Consider the following 19,524-nt stretch of genomic DNA (forward strand, 5'->3'; position numbering starts at 1 on the left):
TTATTAAATACTAGATTAGAATTTGGTAAGATCTAACACCGTAGGATTAAAATCTTTAATCTCCTACAATCTTTTATTAATGTCTATTTAATATATAAAACATCAATTATCAAATTCTAATATCCGGGCTGGTCCGGGCCCAGGCCAGGCCTAAAAAATTAGGCCCAAGACCAGTCCTAAATTTTGTGGGCCTGGGCTCGGGCTGGGCCTTAACAAAAACCTAAGCGCAATCCTGGATTTTTTGGGCCGGGCTGAAATCATCACCCCTATTTTATATGCAATAAACGCAAAGACCTATGTGGTGTTGATGAAACGAAACACCCTTTATAAAATAGAAATTTTTTTCTCTGTTGCTTTTTCTAGTATTAAAAACTTAAAACCCATAGTTTTCTTTGATCAGTCGGTGCAAATGCTTTAAAAGTTTGTAGAAAGCTCAGATATTGAAAAGTAAATTTGCATATGTAATTTCTTTGTAATTTTCTCCGACGTGAATCGAGTTTGGTACCCTTTTTCCCTCGAAAATAAAATACGGAATGTGATCGTCATTGGGCTAGGAAATTGCAGAGGTAATAATCAATAGACCAGAGAAATTGAAACAAGTCGATGAAATTTTATCAATTTGATATTTACCTATTTTTTTCTCTATTTTAGATGCTAAAAAAATAATTAAATAAATGTATAAATCGGGCCATACTGCCTGCAGCTTGGCACAGTTCGGCCCAATTTGGACTAGTTCGGCATGATGGTACATGGGTCATGTCAGATCCGATATGATCGTGTGGACTGTTTTAAGCCTGAGCGTTTAGGATCATGGCCAGATTGGCATATTATATATATATATATATATAAAATATTTTATATATCTATATATAATATCTAATATATAATATATTAATAAAATAAACAATTATTTTTAATTTTATTATACTAATTATTTAATTATTATATATATAGATAATTATATACATCAAAATCTATATAAAATTAAAATGCCCGACCTACGGGCCGGCCTGACCCACAGCACTGGCCAACACGCAAGTTATCCTAGGGTGGGCGGCACGGCACGGCATGGCCCGCACTTTGTGCGGGTCACCCTACACCTCATACGTGCATTTTCTGGCCGAATGCGTGCTTACAGAAGCGTTTTCCAATCTTAACAGGGGCTGTCTTTCTGGGCATGTTGATCATTTGGAGCGTTAATGGATGTACGATCTGAGACCCATCAATTTTTTGGTAGAACCGACGAGCTTATTGACCTTGAAACTTCAGGCCGCGTTTAATCCTTCCCAAGACCATGAAAGTCTCACTTATTTCAGCAGCTCCCTCGTTCCGATACGAATTGATCACCTGCGAGCCCTCCTGCTGTTTTTCTGGTACAGTAAGAATGGGGGCATGTATTGAAAATTTAGTGAACAGTGGAAGGCTATTTTTGTCAAGTCAAGTTTTTGAAAGTTCATTTAAAATGGTATATAAAAGCAATTAACCCAAATAAATTTTATACACATTGGTTTATTATGAAAAAAGTGATAAGCGCGGATCAAACTCGGTCCATGATCAGCCATAGGCCCAAGCACGGACAATTTAGGCGCCTTTCGGTTGGATTCCGGGTCCATCTGTGCGGTTGGGCACTCGCCAGTCGCCATTTGCCAGTTGCCAGATGTCACCGTGTTGACGTGACGTCTTCGGTTTTCCCTCCTTAATGCGGAGCAGATCCGGTCTCAATTAATGGCACGAGGAGAAGTTGTTGATTTTATTGATTGCTTCACGCACACTTGCATTATCTATCTACGTGTCACCGTGACAAAGCATCAACATCCGTCGTCCACGTGTCTCCTCAACATTTCTGTTATTGGCAGTTTCCCATTGTTAGGTAGACATTTGGCCATTTCTGCCGCTTTGTCTGTCTCTGTCCAGACTGTCCTTCCTACGTAAGCGTAACCTCCGACCTCTCTGCTACGTCTTCTGCCTCCCTCTCAGACTTCAGAGCAACCACCAATGGCGGGCTCCCTTCTCTCCTCCGCCAAGCCACCCTTGACTCTCCCTTCCACACCCTCCAATTACTCCCTAACTGCCAACTTCCTGCCCTTGAAACCCTACACTCTCTCCCTCTCCTCTCCCGTCTACCCTAAGGCCTTCAAATTCCTGTCGTTCAATCCATCCCTTCATCGCCGATTCAAACCTTGCCTTTCCCTAGAGTCCGACGTCTCTGTCGTCACAGATCAGGTAATTACAATTAACGACAGTTAAATTGACAGTTAATGGCGGTTATTTGTTGCTTCTTGCCTTCTCTTTCAATAAATTTGAAAAAGTTTCCGGGTTTTTTTGTTTGTTTGTTTGTTTGTTTGTTTCTCAGGAGCCGGAGAAGCTCCTTGGATGTAGTAAGAGTTTCGAGGAATGGGACTCGTTGACAGCCAAGTTCGCCGCAGGGGCGAATGTGCCCTTTCTGTTGCTCCAGATGCCTCAGATCATTCTCAATGCCCGGAATCTTTTGGCGGGAAATAAATCCGCGCTCTTTGCTGTTCCATGGCTGGTAATTGATTCGGTGTTTGTGAATTAGGGGTTTTGTTAATGAAGACTATGCAAGGGTAAAGAGGAAAATATTTTTAAAGTGCAGGCAATGTTGACTGGTTTGCTTGGGAATTTATCTCTGCTTTCCTACTTTGTGAAGAAGAGGGAGATGGAGGCGGTTTTGGTTCAGACGCTGGGAGCTATCTCGTCGTATGTGGTGATTGCCCAGCTTGCCATGGCAGAATCAATGCCTCTGCCACATTTCACTGTGACTTCGGTCGTTGTGGGTTCTGGTCTCATTTTGAATTTTCTGAATTATCTAAATTTGCTTAATTCTGGGATCTGGCAAGCCTGGGAAGATTTTGTTACTATTGGTGGATTCGCTGTACTTCCTCAGGTAAGCTGGAAATGGTTCTTGAATTTGTTAATCTTCTTCTTCTTCTTCTTCTTTTAGCTTTTTCAATTGAAGTCTTGCAGATTCTGATAGGCCCGCATTTCATGAACTTTCATGAACTGGATACAGGTTATGTGGTCTACCTTTGTTCCATTCATTCCGAACAGTATCTTGCCTGGGATTGTTGCTTTTGTGACGGCTGTCACAGCTGTTGTTATGGTAAGTATGAATATTCTTCTGCTTTTAGCTATGCTGATTTGGTCAATTGTGATATCAAATTTTTGTCCTGCATGCTTGATGGAAATAAGGCAAGATAAAGGAAAAAATTATCACTGTCCAGGTTCATATTGCTGTATGGACATGTATCACACTTTCAGGCACAACACCCATGGATTATGGATGTGAGCCCAATTGTTTAGATTAATGATCCTTTGTTGGTTTCAATTTTACCAAGAAAAGGTGATATAAATTATCGCAACACAGTAAAGGATGAAGGTTCTAATATAAATGCATTGTTGGAGTTAACTTCTACCATTCTAGAGATAACATGCCACTTTTTACAGTATAATATACATTTCAGAATGATATATTTGCTTCTCCTTGACCATATATACAGATTTTTGAGAAAGCAGCTCATGCAGAACCTTGCAATGGCAGTTTTAGTGAAAGCTATTGGGATCTAGAACAGTGGATTTATGCAAACCATGTTGTATCTTGTTTATCGTTCTGCATTAGCACTTATTTCTTTTGGAAAATGGGGCAATGGACATTCAGTTATTCTTTCAATGCTAGAAATTGATGAAATAGAAAATAAACCGCATATTTATGACTCTTGAAGATTGTTGGAATCATTGACTAAAACAAAGCCTAAAAGTTACTGTAGTTTGAATGAATACAAAACAGAAAAGACTTGAGTCCTTGATTGCCACCATAATATACAAGGGCCATTACCTAATGCTGGTCCCCACTATCTGCGGTTTAGGAGGGATATGTAATACATGCATAATAAATATTTTGGTTGTATGTGGCTGGTATTTGAATCTGAAAGTTTCACCTTATGGCCTATATCTTGATTATTTGTTGAGTACTTGTGTTTAAATTGACACATACAGCATAAACCTACAACCTTTCAAGCTTACAAGTGTTCTCAAGGGTGTCTACAATTTGGATATAGTTTCTTCTCTGTCCTGAGGACATTATCATTACAAAATTCATCACCTTCCATGGGTACCCTCAAATGTTACCAGAAGAAACTCATCACAAATTTATTACATTGTTTTTGAGTGTCCTTTGTCCCTAGGTTCTTATGTCTTTGACTTGAATAATTGGCTTTTGGAGAACAATCTTAAGGTGAAATGACGAGGAATTTATTTGAGGCATTATAACCTATTTCATGCTCATTGTCGGTTCATTGTATAAATCCTACTCTTTGTTCAGGGTAGTAGAATTGCAGTTCTCGAGAGCTCTACTAGAGGCTGGCTGGAAAAGAAGGCATGTTTCTTAATTTGTTTATTTGTTTATTTTGTCGGGTGGTTGGGGGTGGGGAGGTGGGGGATTTTTTTTTTGATGAATAATGATTAATTTTGTTAATAGATTAGGAGCATAAAGATACACAGAGAAAGTTCCCAAAATGAGGCACGAGATGCAGCCTCAGATTAAAACAAATAATTACAGTTTAGCCCAAAACATCTGATTTCTATGCACCCCTTGTTTAGCTAGTGAATCTGCTAACCCATTTGCTGATCTTCTTTCCCATTAGAATTGATTTGACATGTTTGTAGTTAGCCATTTGAACCTTTATAGGACCAGACTGCTGTTTTTGGTTCCTTTAACCACTGGATCTCCAATTTGAATCACCTTCGATTAACAGCTGTTCACAATTTAGCCCTTTGGCAATTTCAGCTCCATGTACCGCTGCTTGAATTTCTGCATTAATTGAATCCCCTACTCCTATAGGTCCAAAATATAGATTGATGATTAGCCCCTCTGTATTTCTGAACACTCCCCCAACACCAGAAGGACCCGAATTTCCTAAACTGCTACCATCAAAGTTGAGCTTAATGATACCCTCTTGAGGAGGTTTCTGATCTGCTGATGGTTTAGGTCTCGTACTAAAACTTTTGGCAACCACTTCCCAATTTCTCCATAAATCATCAAAAGAGAAAGGAGAAAGTAGTTCCAAGGTCTTCACCCAATTGGTGGCTCTATTTGTTAATCATTCCCATACAATTACCTCATTCCTCTCCTTCTCATAAAAAATCCTGGCATTTCTTTCCTCTTAGATAGTCCAAACAAGTGCACCCCTAGCATACCTCCACAAGACTCTACCTCTTTTCTTAGGCCATCTGAAAGTTGTAGGTTCAAATAGATTGCTAATCTGCATTGGCATTGTCCACCTGCATCCAAAGAGACTAAAAAGTTTTTCCCAGAGACCAACAAAAGGACAGGATATTAGTAAATGGTAACAACTTTCTCCATTCGCTTTGCAGAGGACACACCAACTGGGGGAGATATTGAGACAAGGTCTTCTTCTTTGTAGGTTGTCCAAGGTGTTTAGTTTCTCAAGTGAGGCCTCCAAACAAAGAGATCCCACTTTAGGGGGAACAGGTTTAGACCGGACCTCTTTACAAGGGAAAGAAGCCTTATTTGGATATACAAGGCCAATTTTCCCTCTTCTTGTGGAAGGGGTTTGAAATGTGCTAGTAGGTCAGGACATGGAAGAAGGACCTTTTATTCTGAATTTCTCTTGATTACAATTAGGTAAGTTGTAATGAGAAAGCTGATAGTTGGTTAGCCCAAGCTCATCAGGAAATGAAGAAGGGCTATGAAGATAGAGTAAGGATGGGTTTTTTTTTGGTTAATCAAATCCTCCTATGAGAGTCTGATTAGACTTGGTGAGAATAATTTTCCTTGGGCTAGGTGAACATAGGCCTGTCAATGATACATTGATACCTAAAACTTTGTGGCCCAATCCGACATTCAATCTGATTATCCTGGATTCGGATGGCGTATTTACGTAATTTGATCGGATTCAGATTTTGCAATCTGCATTCAATTAATAATCGGTTTGTATTTGGATTTGACTCCATCCAAATCCAATCATATTATAATATTTATTGATTATATTTTTATATATTTTATTATATATGAACTGATATATATATATATATATAATAAATTCAGTATGTTATATTTACATTAATTTATTATACATAAAAGTTGAAAAGTAATTGACTTTTTAATTTTTTGTATTTTAAAAAATTAGTCAGATTGAATTCGAATCTGATATGAGTTTGTTAAGATTCAAATTCGAATATGAGGTCTTCAAATTCGATTGGATTTTGGATCAAATTTGGATGTAAGTTTTCAATAATTGGGTTGGATTCAGATTTTGTTGACTTTGATCCGCTTACAGCCCTAGGTGCACAGGGGCTCCCACTAAGTGGGGGTGCTCATGGACTGGTTAACCAAACCATGAGTGCTTATCGATCGGTTAGCCAATCCTAACAGTTTTTGAAAAATACCGAACCAAATAAATTTGGTTAACCATTCAAAACATTCCATATAATTCTGTTTTTGCTTATGTTACTCTTTTTTGTAATTAAAATAGAATATTTTGATGTACAGGTTCTTGGGATGCACAATTCGTGGCTGTGTTGGTTGTAGTGGTTGTATTTGTTTTGTTTTCGCAATCCAATACTCTACACTTTTCACAAAAAAAAAGAAAAAAAGAAAACAGATGGGTTCTGATCAGAAGCTACATCAGTGGAATGATTAGAATTATTGGCAGTCTTTCTTCTAACCTTGCATTCACTAAGATTTTCAGGCACGAACTGGAACGCTCTCAGAGAAAGGTATAAAATTTGTTGGATCGATATCTGGATGGACAGCAACACTACTCTTCATGTGGATGCCAATTACACAGATGGTAAAATAAATTAGTCTTTTCTTTGATGTATCAGCTTTTTTTTGTTATCTGTAAAGAAATAATCATGAATTGTTCTTGTGCACAGTGGACGAATTTTTTGAATCCAGATAACATCAAAGGCTTATCAGCTCTCACAATGTTGCTTTCTATGATTGGAAACGGTCTTATGATTCCACGTGCACTCTTTATCCGTGATTTCATGTGGTAATTTTCTTCTCAGATTGCTTTTTTGGTCATCTGATTTCCAATTAATATAGCTAAATGTTAGTTCTGACTTGTTACTACTCTTGAAATGGTGGCTAAATCTTAAATATTTTCTAAATCTTGGGGCACAACTTTTGTATGGAATATACTTGAAGTGATATTGGGCTAGAAGTGTAGTGATTAATTCTCTCTTGATGCAATAGATTATAGGTTGCCCATTGTTGATTTGAAGAATCCCAACTTTCTGACATTGTTAGTTTTAACAGAGTCTGGAGTGTTGTCCATTTGGATTTAAGCTCAGTGATTTAGTTTTAAATGAATAACCTGCCTAATTGGTCATCGTTATGGATGAAATCTTTATTGTGATGATTGAGTGAACCTGACCTTTTGCCAGGTCAGTTAGGTCAATGATGAGAGTTATTAAATGGATTTAAAAATTGAGTTGGACTAGACATGAGACATCAGGTAGCTGAACCCAGTTTTTGTGTGATTTTTATGTTCTAGAACATATATAGAAACATAGGACATGACAGATTTAGTGGTAGAACTTGGAAAACATATTGAGTGGAAAGGCTGTGAGTTAAAAACCTTACTAAATTCTTTTTATGGCAAAGGGATAATACTCAGACCTATGGCATAGACAAAGGATTTGTTTTCTCCTATGGCTAGGATTACTTCAGTTAGAGTACTATTGTCCATTGCTGCTCATAATTCTTTGCCATTATATATGAATTTGATGTGTGAAGAATTCATTCTTAAATGATGATTTAAATGAAGTATATTTGGTGTTAACTCTTGATTTCCGTATGTATTGGATTAAGAAGTCCTTATATGGATTAAAGTCTAGAGACACTTTGCAAAAGGTTGGGTTGGCCTTCTTCAGCCTTAATCTGATCGGGCATTGTGCATCAAAAGGAAAGGTGAGTTAATGGGTATTCTAATTTTTTTATGTTGATGATATAATGGTTAGCAGAAATGATAATTGGGAAAATGCTCATCTTAAGCAATTTGTAGGAACTGAGTTTGAAATTGAAGACCTAGGTGAGCTCAAATATATCCTATAGGAACATTGGGTGTGCTGATAGAAGAGTGTGGAAATGGGACATATCTGGGAATTTTTCGGTTAAATCCTTCTAAAAGGCTATCTCAAGGTCAGAAGAGCAGAATATCCCAGTCCAGGTCGTCTGGTGTAAGAATGTTCCATCTAAGGTGGACTTCTTTGTGTGGCTGGCCTGCCTGAATAGACTCTTAACCAGAGACAATTTGATCAGAAAAGGGATGCAGTTGACATCTGATATCTGTGTCTTATGTGAGGCTCAAGAGGAACCTTGGAATCACCATCTGTTACACTGTGGTTTCCCCAAGAAGTGTGGTTCAAAATCTGGAACCTGTTTGAAATAAAGAGATGATGCCTGGAGTCGGTTTTGGATTTTGTAAGAGGTTGGAGCATAGGGGGTTTATCCTTGAAAGGGAAAGTTGGCTTGGAACATGGGGCCTGCAGCTGTTTTTTGGTGTTTATGAAAGGAAAGAAATGCAAGAGTTATTCAAGAACAAAAGCAGCTCTCCCAACACAGTGTTTCAGAGAATATTGGGCAAAATAATGTCTTGGCTTTTCTATAAACAAATTGTTCAGGGATAGGAATTACAACTCTTTTTTGTACGTGGGAATATATTTTTGTAAAGCAGGGCTGGGGGGTATAGGATTTCTTGGGCAGTATTTTGTAAATCCGTGTACAGCTTCTTGTTGTACATGCTTTTGTTCTCTTTTCTCTCTTTTAACGACATACTTTACCTGTTTCAAAAGAAATATATATCCTATGGTTAGAAATTTCTCATTCCAAACATGGTATGTTCACTATAGAGGAATTATGTTTTGGATGTGCTCAAGGATACAGGAAATTTACTGGTAAAAGTAAAACTAGTGGATGCACCCATCAATCCAAATCATAGACTTAATTTATTTGAAGGTGACATAATTGCAGATTGTAGCATGTATCAGAGATTGGTGGACAGGTTACTATAGTATTATACTTCTGTATGACCAGGCTAGATATGCATGCACCTCATAACTAGTGTTGTTAACTGCATGCACCTCATAAGGCATCTAGCAATGACAGCAAATACTTTCTTACTTGAAATAAGTCTAGGGAGAGGAATTCTTAATACTTGTCATGATCACATGAAGGTAAAGTCTTCAAGACGTAGACTGGGAAGGATCGCTTGGTGATAGTGAATGACTTCATGTTATTGTGTTTTTGTGAGTGGAAATCCGGGTGTCATGGAAGAGAAAAAAAAAAATCGTCTGTAGTTCATTCTAATTTAGAAGTAGGGTACAGATCCATGACACATGGAGTTCCAGAGGGTCATATTTTCTTGAGAAGCTAGGTATTGAAATTGATTAGTCATTGGTATTTTATTAGAATAATTAAGTAGCAATTAACATGCCTCATAATCTAGTTGCAACATGATTAAAAACAGGGGTTGAACACCATTTTATATTAGAGTGGGTGCTATCTGATGAAATTTATCTTCCATATATCAAGACTAATGAGCAGCTAGCAGATATTTTTACAAAAGGTGTTTCATGCTCTAAGCTAGAGTTTAATCTAGGTAAACTGGGAATGATTACCATCTATACTCAGCTTGAAGGGGAGAGTTGAATGGTGCTCAATCTGATGCTTTATATTAATTGGTCTTCTTATAAGATGTCTTGGACTGAGTATATTTTCTGTTTTTCTTGAGTTTCTTATTGCTGTTGTGGAGGTTACATGACTGTTCATTTTTCTGTCAATGTAAGGTGATCTAAATAATAAGAAAGAGGCTCTTGCCTTACATATTCTTCTTTTCAACCTACATTCTCTTCTCTACCTTTTTCTCTTTTCTTTCTTTTTATTCTACATTTCCAAATCTAAATAAATCAGTTTATAAACCAGAAAATCAATGAGGAATTAATGAAGTTTACCACTCTTGAAATGGAGGTTAACCTTTCATTCTTCTCTTCTCAATGTCAGGATGCAAGTTTTGTATGAAATATACTTAGAGAAATATTAGGCCAGAAGAACAGTGATTTTTGTGCTTTTGTAAAAGATTGTAGCTTTCCTGTTGTTGATTTGAGGAATCTGAACTTACTGACTTTGCTACTTTTATAGTCTGGAGTGCTATCCATATGGATGTAAGCTTAATCATTTGGTTTTAAAAGATTAACCTTCTTCATAAGTCATCCTTAGGGATGAAGGTTGGATTGACTAAACCTGATATTTTTTGCCAGGTCAGTTAGGTTAATGATGAGAATTTTTAAAATGGCTTTAAAATTGAGTTGGACTAGAGATGAGACATCAGGTAGCTTACACACATAAAAACATTAGGCATGACTTGTTTAATTGTGGAAGATGTATCGAGTGGAGAAGACTGCAGGTCCAAACCTTGCAAAACTCTTTCTGTTCAAAATGCTATAAATCCCCAAATTGTCTCTATAATGAGAACCCAAGATCTGAAATGATCGGCAAATAGAGAAACAAAAAGAAACAGAAAAGAGAGCAACTCAAGAGCACATAGGAATTTAATGTGGTTTGGCATTTGGCCTACGTCCATAGGCGAGAGAGGAACAGAAATCCACTATATTAGAATCAATGAAATACAAGGTTGTTCAGCCTTAGACAAACCCTAGCGCCCGGTTAGCGGTGGCAATTGGGCGGGCTTGGGTGGGTTGGATTTGGGTTGAACTTCAACCCAACCCATTTGACCACCAACTTATTAATGACCCATTTAAATAAAATTAAATGGGTTGGGTTCAACCAAACCTGCCTTGACTCAAATCCAGCCTGCCCAACCCATTAACCTTATAAGTTATAACAACTTAGTTTATGAACTAAAAACCAACTCCCTTTTAACAAATAAGTTGGTCATGGCTTGGTAATAATAGTGGTTGTTGTTTACACAAGAAGTGAAGCTTCAAATTACATTACATGCATATTACTTTTACAAATTACAAGAAGAATAAAGAGCAATTAATCACTTGGCTAATTAGATCAAGAGTGGCCAAATTGTTTGGATTTGGATCAGACCGATCGGCTCAAACTAGACCGGTTTGGTTTGACCCAAATAGGTCCAAATTGAGTTGGGCATGGGTTCACGTTTGAGATCAAGCTGACCAAACCAAAACATGATCGAGTTGGGCCGACCATGCCATCTATACCTGGGTCAAGTTGGTTTGGACCACATTGTCCTAAATCGAGCTGGGTCCGAACCGTTTGGTTCCGAACTAGGTTGACCAAATCGAATTGAACCGAGCCAAACGTGTCTATTCACATTCAGATCGGGATGATCCATACCAATCCGAATCTGGTTGGGTTGGTTCGGGCCATTTGAGTTCAAATCGTATTGGCCAACCCAAACTAGGCCAGTTTGATCTGGACTAGAAGGTTGGGCTTGGGTTCCTATTTGGGACCAGGCTGCCTGGCCCAAACCAGATCAAGATGGGTCGAGCATGCCATGCAGACTCAAATCAAGTTGGTCCAGTCCAAAATCAGGCCAGGTTGGGATGCCCCCCGAACGATCTAACCTGGAGTTGGATCTAGTTGACCAAAATCGGGTCGGTCTAGGTTGTTGAGTTGTTTGGGTTGATTAAGGTTGGGTATAGTTGGGCAATTTGCACTATAATCAAATCAGACCAAATGGAGCCATTGAACGAATTGATTGGGCCATTTGATTGAATTTGGATTCATGTCGATTTGGGTGAATTGTGTTAACTCAAATCAATACTAATTTTAATCATACATTAATTATAAATTGTTTCACTCAAATGAAAAATAATAAAGAATAATGGCTAAGGAAGTCACACTTGTATCATTAGTAGCTAACCCAAAGGGTACCCACAACCCGACCTGACCCGACCCATTTAAATTGATCCAACGGGTGATTCGACCCATTTCTAACCTGCTAAGTTAATGGGTGGGTTGGACGGGTTAGATACTAGGTGGATTGGGTGGGTTCAACGGGTTGGGTGAGAAATTGCCACCCCTATGTCCAATACACCCAAAACACCCCCAAAGCTTTCCCTATGTATGTATATGTTTTATTAGTTGAGATTTTGTTTTTTGATAAATTAAATCATCTTCTATTAATTCAAAGATTGGTTACATGAAAATCTCCTTAGAGGTGCAAGATGTCGCCTCTCCAAACAACAAATACAAAAACTACAATAGAGATTACATGAATGTTGATGTTAAAGAAGAGTTACAATTGCGCTCAAAACAACGTTTCCCTATTTATCCCTTGTTTCGCCAAGACATCGGCAAATGCATTAGCTGATCTCTCGACCCACTATACTGTTATAGACATATTTCTTGTCAGACATTTGAATTTCTTTAACTCATTTTTGTAGCCCCAAGTGACATCCTCCAGATTATTTAACCAGTCCACCACTGTCTTAGAATCTCCTTCAATTAGAAGCTGCTCCACGCCCACTTCTTTTGCAAGAAGTATTCCTTGTATTGCAGCCAACAGTTCTGCCTGGATAGAGTTCCCAACACCTAAAGGGCCAAAGTAGAGTAAGACAACCTCTCCAGCCTCATTCCTTAGTACACCTCCCATCCCAGAGGAACCCGGGTTACCCTGGCTATTCCCATCAAAATTCAGCTTCAAAGAACCAAGAAGAGGGGGGACCCAACTAGTCAAATACCCTTACCTTGGAGGAGGAACATCTTGCTACCAACATCCAATCCTTCCAACAATTAGTAAAAGAGAAATGTTTAAATAATTCTAGTCTTTAACCAATGTATTGACTTATACATAATGCAGTCCTTTAAGGCTTAACTGCTCCTTCCTTTTTTTTTGAAGATCCTGGCATTCCTTTCTTCCCATACTGTCCATAACAAAGTTGCTCACGTGCACCTCCACATTTTCCTTCCTCTTTTGTGGGGCCAAGAGAAAAAAGAAGGGTTAAAGATTGTGCTTACTTCTGCTGGCATATCCCAACTACACCCAAACAAAGATAGAAGCTAAACCCAGAGCTCTACAGTTACACTACAAGATAAAAATAGATGATTACAATCCTCACCATGAGATCTGCAAAGAATGCACCAGTTTGGTGAAATACAATGGATGGATCTTCTCTTTTGTAGGTTATCCATCGTGTTTACTTTACCATGCAACACTTCCCAACACAAGCCAAAACCTTGGGGGGGACTGGCCTACACCAGACTTCTTTGGAAGGGAAACTTTGTTGAGAGGATGTTTGGCAGAGGAAATTGAAAAAGAAGCCATAAGAAAAAGACCCATTGGGATGAATGGCCCAAATCCTTTTATCAGTTTTCGAGGGGTCCAGCCAATCTTATCAAGGAGACAAAGAAGAGTAGACAAACACTCAATTTCCGCATCCTTCAACCCTCTACGGAAAACAAAATCCCAAGACAACGCTGACAAATTTAAGATTGACGAAAGGAATTTTGAGATCACCTCTTTTTTATACAAAGAAATAGAGTATAATGATGGAAAAAGGTCTTTTAGAGGGAGATCTCCAGCCCAAATGTCCTCCCAAAACCGAATAGAATTACCAGAACAAGCATTACCTGACACAATTGAGGAACTGCGGAAGAATTTTGTGAATTGCTTTCCTTGGTGTAGCTAGGTTAGCCCTCCTTGATGCACCAGTATCTCAACCACTCTCTAAACATCCATGAATACTCTTCACCACTTCGTGCCAGATTCTATCTCGCTCCAAAGGCCACCTCTACAACCACTTCCCTAACAAAGTTGAGTTCTTTTTAAGCACATTCCCAAGCCCTAATCCTTCTTCCTCTTTGCTTCTACCCACAACCCCCCAACTAATTAAGTGATCTGTATTACCTTCTCATGGTTCCCAAAGAAAATCTCTCATCAATTTTTCCAATTTCTTTGCTTCCCTAGACGGTATCCTAAAGACAAAGAGGTAATAGGTAGGTAAATTCATGAAGGTAGCTTTTATCAAAGTGATCCTCCCACCCAAAGAGATATAATTTTTCTTCCACACAGCTAATCTCTTTTCGATCTGCTCCAAGACTGGGGTCCAAAACCTACTCTCCCTAGGGTTTGCCCCTAATGGAAGCCCTAAGTAGGACAAAGGCCAGGGAGAAATGGAACACTCAAGACAATTTGCAACCGCCTCAACCTCCTCAAAGTTTAGATTTACTCCGGCTATGCAGCTTTTTCCTAGATTGATTTTCAAATTGGAAACTCCTTCAAAAGCTCTAATCAATTCTTTCAGGTTTTCCACTTTCTCACCGAAGCCTCCATCATAGAAGATCATCAAGTCATCAACAAACTGAAGGTGAGTTACTAGAATTCGGTTTGTGCCTACTCTCCATCCCCTTATCACATCATCCCAATCAGCCCTAGTGATAATTCAACTGAACACATCAGCTACCAAGGTAAAGAGAAAAGGGGAAAGTGAATCCCCCCACTACTAGCTGGAAAAAAATCCCTCACCACCCCATTTACTAGGATGGAATAGTGATATTAGTTGAGAATTCTGCTCTTTGGTTGGACTTAGGCCACCCAACCTGGACAAGGTTGTACCCCAAGGGCATTTAGCAGATCCTTGTAAGGGGCCTGTTTGGCATGTCTTTTTGGGAAGATCTTCTGGTAGCTCTGACATGCAAAAGACGCATTGAGCTTTTGCATGAAGATCTGAGTAGCCCAAAGCACGTTTGGCAGACGCACGTCTTTCTATGCGAGATTAAAACGCAAAAGACGCGGAAAGCTTCATTTGAAGCTTCCCGAAATCAGCCCAAAATGGGCTTCTCGCATCTTTTCGGCGCTTCGTCTTTTGGCGGCTAGATCTTCCGTGAGCCAAACGTGATTAGACCAAAAATCGGTCTTCTCGGCTTGTAAACAGCTGAAAGATCATGTGGAAAGACGCGCCAAATGGGCTCCCGGTCTCTGCAAACTTTTCTCTTGGTGACTAACTAATGCTAAATTTTCTATTTTTAACATCAGAAACTATGATCATTGATTTTTATATGATCACTAGAAAACCATAAGCATCCCTGCTGTATCTTTTATTTATAACTTTGTGAAATTTGTTTAGATAATCTTGTCTGGAGAAGTATTTTGAACATAAAAATGGCTCCAGTTTGTCCAGTACATGGATAGAAGTAATTTAACAAAGTTGTGTTCTGTATCAGTTATGGTTATATAATTGGTAAAGTGCATTTATGTGTAATTGGTACTGTTAGACTAATTATGGGTATTCTGTAACTACAAAATGTGCTCCAGTTTGTCCAGTACATGGATAGAAGTAATTTAACAAAGTTGTGTTCTGTATCAGTTATGGTTATATAATTGGTAAAGTGCATTTATCTGTAATTGGTACTGTTAGACTAATTACGGGTATTCTGTAACTACAAAATGTGCTGGGACAATCCTATCAAATAAGTAGGAAAATTTAAGGGAACAGTGGAAAAACAACATTAAATATAGTAGCTGAGGGAGAAAATATTTTGATCTGGCTTACAGGAAAATTAATTTTTCTTCTTGTGGTTGTCATTTTCTGTACTTCTGCATAAGCCGATGCTTCTTTAGTGTGAAAACTTAATTTAAAAAATTCCACCCTCCACTTTCTGGAATCTAGTCAATTTATAAACCAAGTTCTTATATATTATATTTCTTAGTGTTCTAAAATTATTATCAAATTGGAAATATTTTGAAAATTCAATAGAAGTATTGCTTCTTTGAACTCGGTACCCTGGTAAAGAAGAGCAATATACTCATAGAAAATGATGTGACTGGAAACAACATTGATACATCTAAAAGAGTTGTATTTGTTCCTTGGTGTTAGTTCTGTTTGGATGCTATTGATAATTAAACTGAATTACATTTGAATTGTTCTGTTCCACTTTTTGTAGGTTCACTGGTTCAACATGGTCATCCATTATACATGGTTGGGGGAACCTCATATGCATGTACTGGTGAGTTGTCTCCTCTTTTCAAGTTCTCGAATTTGAATGGACTATACTGTTATCTGCAATCTAAGGCTGTTTTTTGTTTCAGTTTCAATAGTATCAGCAGGGAATTCTTCTTGGGAGCAACACTTGGGCTGTATTTTTGGATAGGTAGTTTTTCTATCCTTACATTTCAGTATTGTTTCTATTGAAAATGTGGTTATTTTGATCATGATTGTAGAAAATAGATAGAATATTGTCTTTAATTGCTCTCCCCACACATGTAAGTGGTTTACTGATGATCTGACATATGAGATCTCAGAATAATCAAGTGATCTAATTGATTGTCCTACCCAATAGGTTTAGACAACTTTGAACTGTTGTGTGATAGACCAGATCGTTAAATCTAAAGAATTCGTTACCTTTTGGCCAAGTAGATCTACGTATGAGGCAACCATAAGGTGTTTCGTCCAAACCGCCTCTTGCAAATTGGCATGCTAATATGCACATACGAGAAAAGTTTACCGTGACCTTCAGAGTTATTACAGAGATGTGGACTTTGAGATTTTTGTTTTTGTTTTCCCTGGGGGAGGGTTAAGAGAGTTTAAGAGGGTTAAGATGTGGACTTCGAACTTTCTGTAATTGATCCAAAAAAAAAAAAAGCATGTTTGTTGCCTAAGCATGGAAAACAAAAATAATTGGATTGCTTTCTTATTTAACAGGAGCAACTTTATGGAGAGATGCCAAAGCCTATGGCTACATCTCACCACTGAGATCTTTGACGGAGTTGGTCTTTGGAAGTTAAAGTTCTCCTTTTCGTACTGCCATGCCAATGCTATCTGCATTAGTTCATCAAAGCAGAGCAGAGGTTAATTTATTCATTTCAAATGTGATTTAGGTTTTCTAATTCAACATCTCCCAGTGAAACCAGTGGACGTCCTAAGGTTAATCAGCACTTGACCTCAGGCAGTAACTGCAGCATTACTGCTGCCAGGTTCTCGTCTTCATATCGGCTGCAGTTCCCAAAGCATCTTAACAACACTGGTTTCTTTTTAATTTCCGTGTAAGTTTGAAACAAAAAGCACTCTTAGAAAATGTTAATGAAGCAATAAATTTGTTACCATGCATCCCTGGTTGATTTCTATCACAATTTACAAGATGTTGCTTTCACTAGGGTCTGTTTGGTTTACAGTCGGAATCAGATTTGGAATTGGAATGGTCTATTTCCATAGTCTGTTTAGTTCTAATAGAAATCAGAATGAGAATTGAAATCAACTGGAATGTGATTTCATTCTCAAAGGAGGGAGAGGGAATGGCTATTCCCTCAAACGGGAGAAAATTATTCCACCATGTAGGGGTGTCAATTGGACTGGATTTGGTCCAATCCGATCCAGTCCAATGGAAATGAACCATGCCCAATCCAATCCAATGAATATTTTGGACCGGTCCAATTCAATGTCTGTACTGTCCAATTTGTTAAAATTTGTTTTAATTTAGATAAATTCTAACCCAAAACCTGGTCCATTGACACCTATATTCTTCTCTTTTATCAATGGATCAGATATTGGTTCAATCCAACCCAATCCAATATAAATTCATTATGGATGGACCGGGTCCAATCCAATCCAATAAATATTTTTGACCATTAAGTTTGGACTGGTCAATTCAATGTCTTGTTGGTTCATCCAATCTGTTCAAAATGATTTTGGTTTGGACACGGTCTAATCCAAAATTGGTCCATTAACACTCCTACCATCAAGAATGGGAATGGAATTTCGATTTTCACTCAACCAAACAGTTGAAATTTGAATGGGTTATTCTGATTTCGATTCCAAGCCCCTATTCTCATGAACGAAACGGGCAAGCTTTTAATTACATTAATGTTAGGGCCATTTCATTGCTACCCGGCCAAAAGTCTGGATCAAGTTGGGCTGTGATGGTCATTCAAACAGGCTTCGGACTGCCCATTTGCTACCGGCGGTAACAGGATTGGGCTGTGATGGTCATTCAAACAGGCTTCGGACTGCCCATTTGCTACCGGCGGTAACAGGATAAGCCGGTATAGTTATGGCAAAATTGGGTTGTCCCCTTGTAGGTCTTTTTATTTTTCTGTTTTTCGGTTTGAAAGTGTCCTTATCGTTGATGGGTCTACTTAAGATTTATCTGGTGGAAACATCTGGACAGGACCATCAGTTTAAAAAGTAGAATTTTAGACGGTAAATCTTACCATGGGACAGATACATAGCTCACATTGCCCATGAATTCTAGATATTTGTCTTCTACCTAAGAACAACCCTTCTAGTTATGTACTCTATAGAGGCTTCATCAACCCTGAGTGGACTGTCCATATCGTAGGGAGTCCTCTGAAGAAACATTTTTCAATTTATGTTTCTAATTAATTCATCAAGTTGGTGCAATGTTTCTATCCAAAGGCTGAATTTTTAGGTTATAAATCTGAACTTAGCATCATCAACAAAATTTCCCTTTTTTCATCGCTAGATGAAAATACAGTTAAACTACTAAAAAGAGTTTTTATTCTCCTTTTTTTTTTCTTTATTTTTTGGGGTTAAATCAATGCTCGGTCAACCCACTAGGTGGCTAACCGTGTCGATAGTGTTGGATGCGGTTCATCCAATTCCGAGTCTCATGCTTAAACAAGTCGGATCATTCACCGATTTCTCCTAATCCTACCATTTCCCTTACTTTAGTCTTTTTTTTTTTTGAGTTGGAAAGGCCTGAAGCTAGGGGTGATCATGGGCCGGGCCAGGCTTTGCCTTCACAACAACGGGCTTAGGTTAGGCCCGGGCTGCATTATGGGCTTAAAAATATAAGCCCGGGCCCGGTCTTACATGGGCCTGGGCTAGGCCAGGCTAAGATTCCGAGCCTAATTATTGTATTTCAGTTCCAAGTTTCAAAATTAAATAATTATACATTTTTTTCATTTATTATCGTCAAGACTATAGTAACCTATAATAAACTTTAAACTTAATATCAAGATAAAAGCTTCTAATATAAAAGAAATCAAATAATTATACGTTGTAATTTATAAATTTCAATTGGTCATTAGTGCCACGTGCCTACTTCATCACCTTGCCACATCAGCATTACATCACCTCTATGGCCTTTCCTATCACCTCGGCCACATCGGCGCCATGTCATGTGGATAAGCACGACTAAGACAGGAGAACATCATACGGATGATGACAACTCTGTTGGGGAATAGGACTCACCCCAAAGACCTCGGTGGACAGCCTCATCCTGACAACCCCGGAAGCCTCATCTGATCAGGACACAAACAGTTATAAAAAGGTACCTCCCATATTGTTACTCTGCTTGGAGTAAACACCGTTCTCCAACTGCTCGGCCCAACCACTCATTTCTTTTTCGATTGACTTGAGTGTTAGAGTATCTACCCAGGGATAACTCCTCAGACCTTTGACCACTTTCTTGGTTGTAGATCTTGAAGTGCGGCTTTGTTCTTCCACCTCGGCTCTGCTCAGTTGGCAGGATTATCTGACTACGACCTCGGTTCAAGAAATACCTCGGATTGAGTTGCATCAGATTGGCGTCGT

General features: G+C 38.5%; 1 protein-coding gene across 1 annotated transcript; it reads left to right on the top strand.

The window, feature by feature from the left end:
* The first annotated feature begins 1,836 nt into the window (after nt 1–1,836).
* LOC148864577 (maltose excess protein 1-like, chloroplastic) lies at nt 1,837–17,079 on the top strand. The gene is made up of 9 exons (XM_088981022.1): nt 1,837–2,223; nt 2,354–2,530; nt 2,615–2,905; nt 3,032–3,121; nt 6,729–6,830; nt 6,916–7,034; nt 15,917–15,979; nt 16,062–16,123; nt 16,675–17,079. Exons 1-9 carry the CDS (start codon nt 1,996–1,998, stop codon nt 16,755–16,757), a joined length of 1,215 nt encoding a protein of 404 aa, XP_088837148.1. The 5' UTR covers nt 1,837–1,995; the 3' UTR covers nt 16,758–17,079.
* Nucleotides 17,080–19,524: the final 2,445 nt, after the last annotated feature.

The sequence above is a fragment of the Nelumbo lutea genome, chromosome 3 (genome assembly GCF_056320005.1).
Source record: "Nelumbo lutea isolate HS-2025 chromosome 3, American lotus-T2T, whole genome shotgun sequence".
Lineage (NCBI taxonomy): Eukaryota > Viridiplantae > Streptophyta > Magnoliopsida > Proteales > Nelumbonaceae > Nelumbo > Nelumbo lutea.